General features: G+C 40.9%; 1 protein-coding gene across 1 annotated transcript in view; it reads right to left on the bottom strand.

The window, feature by feature from the left end:
* The window catches only part of LOC122790105 (keratin, type I cytoskeletal 18-like), an 87,710-nt gene that overhangs the window by 41,874 nt on the left and 29,882 nt on the right, over window positions 1-15,954 (bottom strand). Inside the window, exon 3 of the mRNA XM_044057676.1 lies at window positions 9,095-9,251. Coding sequence (XP_043913611.1) covers window positions 9,095-9,251 — 157 coding nt within the window. The remainder of the gene's footprint in view (window positions 1-9,094; window positions 9,252-15,954) is intronic.

The following is a 15,954-nucleotide window of genomic DNA, read 5'->3' as shown; positions in this document are numbered from 1 at the left end:
AAGAAGTTATAACCTCCCTGTACTCTTCCCTCATCAGGACAATAATTAAGTACAACTCCCCTTTTGGTATCTACCTTTCCAAGAACCTGCATCAATTGGAGAGACCACAAAGGTTCTTTACAAGGAAAATTCAAGGTCTTCAGCATCTGTCCTATTTGGATCATCCAAAATCACTGTCACTTTATTCTGTTTCATACAGACTACTCAGAGGCGATCTCTACCTTGCATACAAGGCAATCTTTGACCCTGCTTTATTGGAAATGCTGCATAACCACAAGTCAAATGGTACCTTAACCTGGTATGTGACATTTATAGAACCTGCTGGAGGGACAGATTTGTCTCCCAGAGGTTATCACACGTTTGGAACAGTCTCCCACTTCATGTCAAACTGAGCACTTCATTGGCTCTCTTCAAACGCAACCTGGATGATTGGATGGGTAATCATAACTTCACCCTGGGGGTTCCACCTGTGTCCCTCTTGGACAGGGGCAATAGGCGCTGATCATGGAAATAAGGGTAGAACTTGGCTAGGCTTGTAAGAGCCCTAGGGCCATTAACCTAGAAAATTCCTATGATCCTATGACATGCCCTGAACAAACACAAAAACATTGCATTAAGAGTAGATATAAAAGTTCCACAGACTGCCTACTGAGAGATTCCTTGAAAGGGGTATAGGTATTTGTCAAAAACTTGGGTTTAGGGGCATGCAATGGAATGCATATTGAAGCACGCAACACAATCAGTATAAGATATGCCTGAGAATGGGGAAATAACCATACTACAAAATGGACCGAAAGACATGCCATGAAAGTAGCACAGGGACAAACTATAACCAGCATGGATATGCTACATAATGGTACACAGACGTGCCATGGAATGAACTGAGGGACATCACAGAATTGGTACAAGGGCAGACCATGAACTGGACACCGGTCATGCAACAGTAAGTACAATAACATGCAACAAAATAACTACACAGCCATTTCTTGGAATGAGCCAAGGAACATTTTACAGAATGGTTCCAGAGACTTGTCACAGAAGGGATACAGAGACATGAATGGATTGAGCTGAAGAGAATATCTCATGAGGGTGCAGGTGCATGTCACATAATTTGTATAAGTATATGGCACAGAAAGGTTAGAAGAGCATGCCATGGATTGAGTTGTGGAATGTATCACTATATGGGTGCATGCCCTTTTCACAGAAAGGGCATAGCATATAGGGGCATGCCACAGAATGGTTACAGGGGCATGTCATAGGTTACAGGGACATGCTGTGAAATGGCTTGAGGAGCTTATCACAAGATCGGTACAGGAACTTGTCACAGAATGTGTAAAGGGACATGTCACATAGGAGCAAACGTCATTCCATAGAATGCGTATATGGGTATATCATGGAATGATTATTGGTCACGTCATGGAATGAGTATAAGGGCACATCATGGAATAGATATGGCTGCATGTCTTGTAGTGGGCATATGGGGATGTCATGGAATGGGTATACAGACATGTTATGGAATGTGTATACAGACACATCATGGAATGGGTTTGGGGGCACATCATGGAATGGGTATAGGAGCACGTCATGGAATGGGTGAATGGGCATGTCATGGAATGGGTATAGGGGCAGATCATGGAATGTACATACGGGCTTGTCATGGAATGGGTATATGGAAGCATCATGGAATAGATTTTGGGACACATCATGGAATGGGTATAGGGGCATATCATGGAATGGGTATATGGAGACATCATGGAATGGGTATATGGGCTTGTCATGGAATGGATATATGGAAGCATCATGGAATGGATTTAGGGACACATCATGGAATGGGTATAGGGGCATATCATGGAATGGGTATATGGAGACATCATGGAATGGGTATATGTGCACATCATGGAATGGGAATATGGGCACATCATGGAATGGTTACAGGGGTATGTTATGGAATAGGTATAGAGGCATTTAATAGAATGGGTATAGGGGCACATCATGGAATGGATATAGGCAGCATGTCTTGGAATGAACATATGAGAATGTCATGAATGGGTATAGGGGCACATCATGGAATGGGTATAGGACACATCATGGAATGGGTATAGGCTGCAGGTCTTGGAATGATATATGGGGATGTCATAGATGGGTATAGGGACACATCATGGAATTGGTATAGGCTGCATGTCTTGGAATGGACATATGGGGATGGTATGGAATGTGTACAAAGGCACATCAGGAAATGAGTATATGGGCATGTCATAGAATGGATATATGGGAGTATCATGAAATGTATATAGGGGCATGTCATGGAATGGGTATAGAAGAATGTCATGGAATAAGTATAGGGTCATGTCACAGAGTGGATATAGGGACATATCAGAGAATGGGTAGAGAGAGATGTCACAGATGGGTACAAGTGTATGTTATGGAATGGTTATAGGGACATAATATGGAAAGGTCAAGGAACAGGTGACTTTGACATGGTTCAATGGACATGTCATGGAATGGTTGCTAGGATATGGCATGGAATAGCTACAAAGACTTACCATGGAATGGGGTCAGAGTAATGTTGTGTAATGGATAAAGGGACATGCCATAGAATGCACAAAAAGATGTGTGAAGGAAGACATGTTACAGAATGGATATGGAGACATGTCATGGAATTGTTGATGAACATTCATAGAATGGGTACAGAAAAATACCATGGAATAGGTCAAGGGACATGCCATGGAATGGTTACAGAGACACACTCAATGATTTGTCTAGGGGCACACCATAGAATGGGTAAATGAACATGTTGATTAATGGGACAGCAACATGGAAAGACCATGGAATAGGTCAAAGGACATGTGATAGAATTAATAGAAGTATATGCCATGAGATGGGTTCAGGAGCATATCACAAAGTAGGTACAGAGAAATGCCATGGAATGGGTTCAGATGTGTGTCACAGAATGTGTCATGAGGCACATTACAGATTGTGGGAAAGGACAAACTGAGTGACGGGTAGAAGAGTTTATCATTGTACTTGTACAGGGATGGGCCATATAATAGTTCAAAAATAACTTCATAGAATGGGAACAGGGATGTACCATGCAAAGGATATAGAGACATGCCATGCAATGGGTTGAGGGCCATGATTCAGAAAGGTATAGGGGCACAACACAGAAAAGATACAGGTACATGCCATGGAATGGATATAGAGGCATGCACTGGAATGTGCACCGGGACATATCATACAGTGAGTACAGGGACATACCATAGAATATATACTAAGATATGTCATGAAGTGGGTCAAAGGACATGTCATAGAAAAGTTACTGTGACATGCCATGGAATGTGAAAGTGAACTGGCATGTAATGGGTTAAGAGATATGCCACTAAAAAGGTATAGGGACATTTTATAGAGTAAGTACAGGGACATGTCCCAGAAAGGATACAGGGATGTGTCCCAGGAAGGATACATGGATGTATCACAGAAAGGATACAGGGATGCATCAGAGAAAGGATACAGGGATGTATTACAGAAAGGGTACAGGACTGTATCACAGAAAGGGTACAGGACTGTATCATAGAAAGGGTATAGGGATGTATCACAGAAAGGATACAGGGATGTCTCACAAAAAGTTTACAGGGTTGTATCACAGAAAGGGTAACAGTGATGTATCACAGAAAGGATACAGGGATGTATCATAGAAAGGATACAGGGATGTGGCACAGAATGGATTCAGGGATGTATCACAGAAAGGATACAAGTACATCCCATGGAAAGGGTTAAAGTACATGCTGTGGGATTGGTATTGGGAACAGACTGGAGTGATGTCATGTTAAAAGCTGACATACCATTGAATGGTTACAAGGATGTGCTATACAATGGGTAGGGGGACATACCATGGAATGGGTACAAGGATAATGCCATGGGAAGGGCTCATGGACCATGTCATAGAATGGGCCCAGGTACATTGCATGGAGTAGGTATACAGATATAATGCCACAGAACCTGCATGGGGACATGTCATGGAATTCATACATTAATGTGTCACTGAAGGAATCAAGGAACACAATATTCATTCCCATCACAAAATGAGTACAGGGGCATGCCATGTAATGAGTTGAGGGACATGCCATGTAATAGGTATAGGAAAATGCCATTTTATGGAATGACAATGAATATAGACTCTACCACATAGTGAGTGTAGTAATGTACTGGGAAATGGGCTCAGGAATGGAAAATACACAACTGCCATGAAATTGTCCCTGGAATGTGCATAGGGATGCTTCATGGAATGAGTGCAAGCATGTGCCACATGACATGCCTAGTAATAGAATGTACTATGGAATAAGCATAGGAATGGAATGTGTCATCAAATGGTCAGGGGAACGGAATGCAAATTGTACCACAGAATGGCCACTGGCTCACATCAAGGTAAGGCACTGGCAGTTTTAAGGAGCAGCAAACAGCACAGCAGGAATTGCTGACTTGAAGACCAAAGGTGGGGCACATGACATGTGAAAGAATAGATATATAGGGACATGTTATAGAATGGGTATGGAGACATGTCATGGAAGTGTTGATGAACATTCATAGAATGGGTACAGAAAAATGCTATGGAATAGGTCAAGGGACATGCCATGGAAGGGTTACTGAGACATACTCAATGATTTGTCTAGGGGCATACCATAAAATGGGTAAAGGAACATGTTTCTTAATGGGACAGCAACAGGGAAAGACCATGGAATAGGTCAAAGGGCATGTGATAGAATTCGTAGAAGTATATGCCATGAGGTGGGTTCAGGAGCATATCACAAAGTAGGTACTGAGAAATGCCATGGAATTGGTACAGATGTGTGTCATTGAATGTGTCATGAGGTACATTACAGAATGTGGGCAAGGACAGGCTGAGTGATGGGTAGAGGAGTTTATCATAGTACCTGTACGGGGATGTGCTATTGAATAGTTTGAAAATAACTTCATAGAATGGGAACAGGGATGTACCATGCAAAGGATATAGGGACATGCCATGCAATGGGTTGAGGGCCATGATTCAGAAAGGTATAGGGGCACAACACAGAAAAGGTACATGCCATGGAATGGATATAGAGACATGCACTGTAATGTGCACAGGGACATATCATACAGCGAGAACATGGACATACCATAGAATATATACTAAGCTATGTCATGAAGTGGGTCAAAGGACATGTCATAGAAAAGTTACTGTGACATGCCATGGAATGTGAAAGTGAACTAGCATGTAATGGGTCAAGAGATATGCCACTAAAAAAGATATAGGGACATTTTATAGAATAAGTACAGGGACATGTCCCAGAAAGGATACAGGGATGTGTCCCAGGAAGGATACATGGATGTATCACAGAAAGGGTACAGGGGAGGTATCAGAGAAAGGATACAGGGATGTATCACAGAAAGGGTACAGGGATGAATCAAAGAAAGGATGCAGGGATGTCTCACAAAAAAGTTACAAGGATGTATCACAGAAAGGATACAGGGATGTATCACAGAAAGGGTACAGTGGTGTATCACAGAAAGGATACATGGATGTATTGAATAAAGGATACAGGGATGTGTCACATAAAGGGTTCAGGAATGTATCACAGAAAGGATTCAGGGATGTATCACAGAAAGGGTACAAGTACATCCCATGTAAACGGTTAAAGTACATGCTATGGGATTGGTATTGGGAACAGACTGGAGTGATGTCATGTTAAAAGCTGACATACCATTGAATGGTTACAGGGATGTGCTATACAATGGGTAGGGGGACATACCATGGAATGGGTACAAGGATAATGCCATGGGAAGGGCTCATGGACCATGTCATAGAATGGGCCCAGGTACATTGCATGGAGTAGGTATACAGATATAATGCCACAGAACCTGCATGGGGACATGTCATGGAATTCATACATTAATGTGTCACTGAAGGAAACAAGGAACACAATATTCATTCCCATCACAAAATGAGTACAGGGGCATGCCATGTAATGAGTCGAGGGACATGCCATGTAACAGGTATAGGAAAATGCCATTTTATGGAATGATAATGAATATAGACTCTACCACATAGTGAGTGTAGTAATGTACTGGGAAATGGGCTCAGAAATGGAAAATACACAACTGCCATGAAATTTTCCCTGGAATGTGCATAGGAATGCTTCATGGAATGAGTGCAAGCATGTGCCACATGACATGCCCAGTAAAATAATGTACTATGGAATAAGCATAGGAATGGACTGTGTCATCAAATGGTCAGGGGAATGGAATGCAAATTGTACCACAGAATGGCCACTGGCTCACATCAAGGTAAGGCACTGGCAGTTTTAAGGAGCAGCAAACAGCACAGCAGGAATTGCTGACTGAAGACCAAAGGTGGGGCCAAGCATTGTGGTAGGTTGAACACAGGGCATCAAGTGTTAATGTGAAGAATACAGGGCATCAATTGTTAATGGGAGGAACATAGGCCATCAACTGTTAATGAGAAGAACACTTGGCATCAGCAGTTACTGGGAAGAAAGCAGAGCATCAACTGTTAATGGGAAGAACATGGGGCATCAACCCTTAATGCGAAGGCATTGAAAGGAATAGTGACAAAGATATGTTAAAGCAAAAGAATTCAGGGCAGCTCAGACTCAACAAGATCATTACTTGCAGTGGTTTGTCTGCTTGACAGCTCTTAACTTTTATATGCTTTAAACGTTTCTGCTGCTCTGTGCTATTTACTAAATGAGTTGAGCATGTCTCAGTATAGTGTAGCATTCTGCAGTTATCACCTTATAGTGTAGCATTCTGCAGTTATCACCTTATAGTGTAGCATTCTGCAGTTACCCCCTGTTTGATACTTACCCTGATCTACCCGTCTCCTGGAAGAATGCATATGGCACCAGACAGATGAGCATTTTACTGTGGGTATGGTATCAGTCAGCAACGTTGATGCATACTAATATGAGGGCAGGGAGTGTTTTCATGGATAAAAACTGTTTAATGTGCTCCTCCAGGAGGACAGTGAAATGAAGTAAACTTCCTTTAAACTTAACCTCAACAAGGCCTATTTAATAAACATTCTGGCCCTGCACAATCTGCTTCATTATGTATCATTTTAGTTTGGCTAATCTATTATCAGTTTGTAGTATACTGTATTATTTCTTCCAGATGGGCAATGTTTTGTTTCATCTGGGGTGCTCCTTTTGGTCAAACCTCCCACCATCCAGCTATGACTTTTTATTATCTTTAACCAGTACCATAATCCTTCTTTCATATGCATATAACTATTTATTTGCTGCTGTCACTTAGGAAGAGGAATTCCTCCTTCCAGGAATATTTTGTCTGAATGAACTTTTATTGTGGAACAGCTACAGTTGTCATATGACACGATTTCTGGGATCCTGTGATGGTTAGACTGCTAGAAGTGGACTTGTGGTTGTTATAGCAACCGGCAGGTATAACTTGCCCCACAATCATTGTTTCTTATATTTAACTGAATGGGAGCAAGCCACTTCTGTGTCACCATGTGGTATCACTACCCTGAGAATCACCCTCCACATTGATATGCTACATCAGCTCTTCCTCTGTTTGCCACAAGCCATTTCAGTGTCACCACATGTCATCACCACACTGAGATCCATCCTCCACATTAATAGGCTACATCAGCTCTTCTTCTGTTTGCCACAAGCCACTTTTGTGTCACCACATGGCATCACCACTCTGAGATCCAACCTCCACATTAATACGCTATATCAGCTCTTCCTCTGTTTGCCACAAGCCACTTCTGTGTCACCACGTGGCATCACCACACTGAGCTCTACCCTCCACATTAATACTCTATATCAGCTCTGCCTCTGTTTGCCACAAAGGGCTGCTATTCTCATCCTGTTCAGTCTATTCCAAAATGGAAATGAGCAGTGACACATATGGTGTTGTTATGCTGAGAAGCTGATTTTCAAAGTCAGTATGTAATAATCCTGCTGCTGTGCATGCATTTAATGTCGCAGTTCAGTTTAGTCATCTTATTTTCTCCCCCCCAGCACTTAATGTTATGTTCCAATTAAGTCATAATGGTTCTCCCCTGACATTTAATGGTATCTTCCACCAAAAATTGACCAGAGAGATCCATGTTCTTCCCTGGTCAACAAACAAGGATTGCTCTCCTTGGCATTGTTACATATGAGAGTGGTATGAGGACCCATTTTACATACAACCTGGGCAAACAGGCACAGTAACTTATATGAGAAGATAATTTATCTCTCAATAAATAAAGTGTGTTTGTCTGTACTGTTATCCAAAGATACTTTGCTGGTACAACATAAGTGAAACCCCACAATTTATGGGGAGAAGGGGGTTATTTGTGTATTTAAAAGGGGGGTATTACCCTGTTATGTGATTTGCTTAGGTTGGAGATTAACCAAATCAAACCCACAGTTATAAAAATGATGCTTCTTACCTCTGCGTAATCTTACCCTGTAGTATTCCCTACTGGAACATGTCAGCTTCTTGCACCAGCCAGCTGTGTTTATTCTCAAACCCAGGTCACAGATAGAAACATTATATTAGCAGTGTTACTAGGCCAGAAATAATATTTGTATTTTTATTACCTTATTTGTTTGTGTGTGTCTCTCTCTCCCTCTCTGCTGTAGAGTCCACAAGGGTTCTTCACGCTCATTTCACGCCCACTCAGTGAGGCAGGGGGCATAAGGTTACAGACTGCTGCTATTCACAAAGCAGAAAAAGGACTTCTTCTCTATTGGCCTTCAGTCACCCCTCACTTATTGAGACACATTAATATATGTAGACTGCAAAGCTCTGGTTTGGAGGTGTCAGGAGATGTTACACTGACTTAACATGATAGACGTGCAAACAGACTCTCATATGAGAACTACCAAAAATCTAGAATACCTTGGCTTGTTTCACATTATGGGCCTTGATGGAAACTCTGTGCAGTTCCTTAAATTACTCTTTGAGCATTAAAACAGAAACTTGTGTAGTGACAGTGAGCTATCATTTATGTAACAGGAACACAGACAGGGCTCAGAATCTGTAACGGAGCAAACATTATCACGATCCCCGTGAGCTGGATACCAACCTCCTCATGGTTTCTCTTGAGGTAATCCCGCTCATCTTGAAGGCTGGAAACTTCATTCTGTAGGCTGGCAAGAACAGGTATATAGTCTTTCTTAATGTTTTGCAGCCCTTGAAGATCGGCCTGTACAGACTGGCACAGAACTACTTCAGTTTCCCACCTAAATGTTAAATTGAGAAAGATCGTCAAAATAAATCTACATGCAATATGCTTCCTTACACAGTCTTTATAAGCATATCACAGTATGAAAACTGAGTCTGAGGATCATGAATATTTTCAGTAACTGCAGTGTTCCTAATCTGATAAACTCTGGGATTCTATTAAAATTCTGAGGTTTTCATTGAAATGCTCATATCATGATTATAATTTTGAACTCTATCCAGGGACCAGGACCATACAACTGCAAAGTTAATGGGTTTTATAGTTCATCTAATTTCATTTTATGTCAACATCTGTGAGTGATTATGTAAGTAGTCAGTCATTTTATATATGACTCTTATGAACACCAGGTGTTTCAGCTAACTGGCGATTCTGAATGCCCATGACTTGTTTCGTCATTTTAATGGACAATTTCAGGCCAATAAAGCCAAACCCCACCTGAAATTGTCCATTAAAATGATGAAACAAGTCATGGGCATTCAGAATCGCAAATTTGCTGAAACACCTGGTATTCATAAGGGTCATTTGCATATATCCCACATGCCTCTGATTCAAGAGGTTTGAGAGGTCACTCATTGGAAGTTCCAGCTTGGCTGGAGTTTTCATTTTGTTTTTACTGATTGTTTTTTCAGTGTGACCTTCTCACTCATTGTTTCATTTTATATATGCATTCAAGATGGGTACACCTTGACCTGTACCCTGCCTTTGGAACACAATGCATCTGTTTCTGTAAGTATGGAGATGATGTATTTATATGACTGTAAGATTGTGTACAGTATAGATAAATCCAAAACAAAACACAATAAATTAAATTGGAAAAGTTATTAAACATGTTTTCAGGATATTCCTAGATCTTTAATAATCCTCTGGAAATGCTGCCATGGGTCATTCCTAAAAAAGGATTCAAAAGTTAAATAGGTTTATATAGTTAGCAAAATGTTCCTAGAATAAACAGAATATAAAAAAACAATGTAATATAAAAAATAAGTTTAATTATGTCCCTGTTATGTTACTTTCTGTTCAGAGGACATTTCATTATCCATGCTGTCTGCAGAAACAGGACCTGCAGTGTATACTTCAAGTCAAGTAAGAAAAGGCAGTTATGCAAAAGGAGTTAAAAGTTGTTGTGGGGGGTACAAAACTCTATAAACATTACCAGTGATGATATTTTAAAGACTAACATAAGTAATGGTTGACACTGTGATGGTGTGAGGTATTGCCAGCTATGCCAGCTATGCCAGATAGGGCAGTGGATGCATAACATATGCCACCATTGCTACCTAGAATTTTTGTAAAGAATTTTATGTCATTTGACTATCACACTGATTTGTTCAGATGCTTGTGTTAAAAATGTATTTGTAATGTTGTTTGTGTTAAAAAAAGATCAACAATGGGTCCTGCTGGACAGAAAAGAAATATACATGCATGTCAGACAGTATTATTATAACAGTTTAAATTAATATATTGCAAAAGAGGATACTGGAAGAGAAGAGGTTAATCTCTGTCCAGCTAACTTTTAAAAATAGTCTTAAATTAAATTACCTGGTTTAGGCCATAAAGATTGTATCTTACATTTCTGATTGTAGCCAGAGACAAAAGATCTGTGAAAATCAGGACTAGGAATCCTACTGTATTGTCTTTAGCAGTGAACTAATTGCTACCCTGGAAAGGTGGAAGTGTTGAAATGGTTTTATGGCTCCCAGATGCTGTAACACGTCTTATAAAAATCTCTCACTGTGTGTATGACAACACATATGTGCAAGATTCTGGTTCAGTTTCTAGTAAAGGGTGTAGTATGGGAACCAGAAGTCAGATGACCAGATGTATGTGATGTCATTCTGTAATCCAGCGCTGAAATTATGTTTTAATACTACATGTCTCAGGGTAGTCTTTGATACCTGGCATAGAAGGATCACTCACCCACTTCATCTTGCCTTGTTTTAGTAAGTAACCAGGGAATAGTAATTCTTCAGATCAGTCAGGAAAATATAGTGAGGTTAATTAAGTACTGTTTTTCTGTGTTATTTTAATATTTCCTGTGATGGAAACACTGGTGTTTATTGTAAACAGATATTTAGTATTTTCATACTCTTTTATTATTTATTATTAAATATATTTCAACTTTTCATTGTGGCTGATCTTTTTAGAGAATATTTTAACATTTGAGAATGCTTATATTTATTTGGTGATACTGTGGCCGCTCCTGAAAGGCTTACTGCATTGGTCAAACACTACCATCTGTATTAGTATTAATTTTACTCAGTATAATTGGATACCCTTGTAAGAGCCTTAGAGTACCTGGCTTTGGAGTGTCTGCTGGTAGTAACTTCCTTATAGTCTGGGCAAAGGGTAGCAGATTGAGTAAATCTTTGCCAGCCTTTCCCTATATGTGTGTGTGTGTGTGTGTGTGTGTGTGTGTGTGTGTGTGTGTGTGTGTGTGTGTGTGTGTGTGCACAAATCGATTCTGAAAGAGTGTGTCTGTCAGCTGCTCGGAGCAGTGACACAGAGCACTGTTTACCTAGAGAGGAAGGTGGAGGACTTGGCTTGGACACTTAGCTGAGGACTCAACTCTACAGCTGTGCCAATGGAGAGTCTTATTGGGGGCCAGGAGAGAGAAAGAGCAAGGGAAACCCAGCTCCTGGACTGAGTGTGTTACCTGTGTGTTCTTAAGGGAAACTGTGCTTGGTGAAGAGAGCTGCAGCTGAAAATAGTGTGTGTTTCTAACTTTGTTCCAACTGAATGTCCCTCACCAGTGTCAGTGGCAAGGATTCAGGCTCCTTGATTACTGGCCCAGAGCAGGGAAGTCACAGACACTATGGCGGAGTCATGGTGGGCTGCTTATAAAGACATGTAACCCAGTTGTGAGGGTGAGCATTCCTTCTACCCTCTGGGTTACAGATAAAGAAGTACTCTGCTTCTAATGGCTGACAGCTTGTTTTGCATGCATATTGGGAAGGTTTGGGCCAATAATTAAGTAAACAAAATTACATGAGGCTTTATGAAAAATGGGGAAAATCTTTTTTCTTTTCAGCTTGTGTTTTGTGATTTTCTTTCTAAAAGTCCTTAAACCACCAGCTACCTGCTGTACAGTTATACCCACCCTACTAATGGATGTATGTCAGACTTCCCAAGCAACACTCACCTTGGTGTCCTTATGGTCTCACAACACAATGAGAGCTCACTGCCCATCATAAAACAGCTTCATGGCAAAAGGTCACAGTTTAAGTGTTCAGCACTACAAAAGTACTGAACTATGAAAATGCCACAAGCCAGGTAACACCAAAACTGGTTTAAATATTTTTCCATGTCCCCTACACCCCTTGACATGACAGCCTGTGCTGTCACACACCCTGCTACTTATACATTCTAAATCTGTGACTGCCTCACCGTGGAAGAAAGAAAATTCTGTAAGATACAACCCTCTCAGACAATGTGTATGCCAGGAAAATTGCATATTTTTGTTTGCACTTCAGAGTTTCAAACATATCTGTGCCAAATAACTGTGTTGTTTGCCATGAAACAGGGACTCCCATCAATAAGGCATGTGCTAAGGAATGGGAGTTGCCCTCATATGTGGTGCATCAATCAGTCAGGAGTTGAGATGGCCTTCTGTAGTGGAAGGAGGTCAGTGATTAGCTTGGCCATTGCCTGGTTCCAAGTGTGTAGAATGCTTGGATGGTTGCTTTTCGTTTATTTTCTCTCTCTGAAGGTACATATTGAAGAAGGCATCTTGATGTTCTCAGTCCTGCTGTTTGTAGTCCCTGCTACAGGCTCCAAAGCTAAGACACTTGGCAACTCCCAAGAAAAGAGAGTTGCCTTTGATAGTCCTACCTACACCTGAAGCACTTTAGCAGCATGGAACCATTACTGAACCCAGGTCAGATAATGCAGGTCAAGGCCCTGTATCAGATGGCCAACAGGTGACTGATTTGTCATTATATTTTCTAGTTCTTTTTCTCCAGTATGCCTGGCAACCATAGCAGACCGTCTTCACCTCTGTCCCCAGCACAGCAGCCTGATGTTCTCACAGTCCTACAGTACCAACACACTGATACACATACATTTTCATGTTTGCATCTTAACCTGTCTAGAATGGGTGTCTGTGCAGTTGGTGCTTACATTTTAGGCCTTTGTGCTGTCAAAATGCCTGCTGTGACAGTAGTCCTTCACTGGCTGGCAGCAGAGAGGCAGGGTGCACCCCCCCATCCTCAGGTCAGTAATCCAGCCTTAGATGCCCACTTCCACCCTTATCAGTCAGTTCTTCCAAAGGCCAGGTCACTAATTATGTCATCCATCTTTACCAAAGAATCAGCACTGATTTGTAATTAAGTAATGTACCAGGCCGATATATTTCCTTCCACCTCTACGTATAATACGGCTGCTTTAACATTAGCACACCTGCTTCCTGTTTTCATAATACAAAATTGCTGAAAGCAGGAAACCATAATCTATAATACCTGCCCAAATTGGCAGCCCATATATTATCCTTTATCTTTATGAAACTCTTCTGGCTCCTTCTTCAGTCTTCAATCACCTCTTTCAGTATGTTGTTCCAAGAATCCAACACCTTTTTAATAAATAAATATTTATTTGTGTCTAATTTAAACTGTTTAATGTTCTTTTGGTGTTAGTATTGCCCTCCTGTTATACTTCCATCCTATCCTGTTAAATCATAATCATCAACTTGTAATCAACATCGCCATTACTTCCACTTTCTGTGCACAACTGTAGTTATTATGCTGCTTACAGAACTACATGCCTTTGCCCATTTACACCTGCACGTAGGTGAGATTATGTAGACATACAACACAAGTGAAATGTTTGACTGTACATCTATCTTGAGTATACATGATGAAACAACCAGGTTCTTTTAATGGAATGGAAGTGGGTGACTGAGTCATCAGTCATGCCTGCTGTGACATAGGAGGTACTGCCAGTACAGCTATCCGGAATTTTGTAAACAATTATACCTCATTTGTGACTATGAAACTGTTATACAAGATGCTTGTGTTGAAAATGTATTAGAACTGTATGTCATGTGTGTAATCAAACTGATTTGTACAGACATTTGTGTTGAAAAGATATTTGTAAAGTGCTTGTGTTTGAAATGTATCCAAATGTGGCTTACTGGAGAAAACAGAAATGTACATGCACTATTGTAACTGTTTAAATGTATATGTTTTAACAGAGGAAACTGGAAATCAGAAGATTAACCTCAGTCCAGCAAACTTTAAAGTATATCTGATATTAAATCACTTTATAGCCTAGGCCATAAAGATGCTATATCACATGTTTCAGTGCAACCAGAGACACAAAGTCTGTACTAGGAAGTTTTCTGTATTGTCTTTGGGGTGAACTAATTACTACTGGAATTGTGGAGGTATGCAATTGTTTTATGACTTCCAGCACCTACCACAGATCTGAGCAAAATCCCTTGTGTACATATTTTTATAGGTAGGTGCTAAGTCCTGCCAGCTTCTAGCAATGGGGGTTTGCATTGGAGCTAGAAATCAGATGACCAGATGTGATGTCATTCTGCAAGCTATCCCAGAAGTAATATTTTAGATATTATTTGAGAAGTCTCTTAGTGAGACAGAGTATTCTGTATTCTATCTTGGGCCTGACAACAAGAAGGACCATTCACCACATCATTGGCCTTGCTCTGGTAAGTAAGTTACTAGGGAATAGTATAAGTCTCTTAGATTCAGTCAGGAATATAGTGAAGCTTAGTTTAGATATTGCTTTTATTTGTTTGAGCGTGTCCTTCAATGCTATTTTAAATAGTTTCTATGATTTGAATTATGATGTCACTGTGAATATATACTTAGTATTTTCTTGTTAGTTTATTATTTATTATTAAATATATTTAATAAACATTTCATTGTGGCTGATTTGTGTAGAGATATTTACGTTTTGAGGGTACTTACATATTTATTTGGTGACACTGTGTGAGCCACTCCTAAAAGCCTCGCTCTTTTTCAAACTACCATTTGTATTAATATTAATATTGCACAGTAAGAATGGACACCCTTTATTAAGGGCCTTAAGATAGCTGGCAGGAGTGACTGGTGGCAGTGAAAACTACATTATAGTCTGGGAAGAAGGGGGCATAGCTAGTAAAGCTGTGCCAGCCTTTCCCAGGTGTGTGTGTGTGTGTGTGTGTGTGTGTGTGTGTGTGTGTGTGTGTGTGTGTGTGTGTGTGTGTGTGTGTGCATGCGTGTGTGTGTGCATGTGTGTGTGTGCGTGCGTGTGTGTGTGTGTGTGTGTGTGTGTGTGCACGTGCACATGTGTGTGTGTGTGTGTGTGTGTGTGTGTGTGTGTGTGTGTGTGTGTGTGTGCGCATGTGCGTGTGCGTGCGTGTATGTGTGTGTAAACCAAACATCAAGGAGTGCGTGTGTCAGCTACTTGGGCAGGGACATGAATCACTGGTTAGAAAGAGAGGGTGCTGGAGGTCTTGGCTTTGTCACTCAGCTGAGATCTCAACTCTATAGCTGTGCAGTGGAGAGTCTTACTGGGGATCTGGAGGAAGAGAGAAACCAGCCCTGGACTGACTGTGGTCTGCTCTTAAGGGAAATTGCACTTGATGCAGAGAGCTGCATCTGGAAATAGTGCGTGTGTACCTGTCATCCTCTCAGTGAATGTCCACCACTATTGCCAGTGGTGAGGATTGAGGCTCCTTGATTACTGGTTGGCAGTGGTGGGTC

The sequence above is a fragment of the Protopterus annectens genome, chromosome 15.part0 (genome assembly GCF_019279795.1).
Source record: "Protopterus annectens isolate FY-2018-M chromosome 15.part0, PAN1.0, whole genome shotgun sequence".
Taxonomy (NCBI): Eukaryota; Metazoa; Chordata; order Ceratodontiformes; family Protopteridae; genus Protopterus; species Protopterus annectens.
Note: the sequence above shows the minus strand (reverse complement) of the source record. Positions and strands in the feature narration are given on the sequence as shown.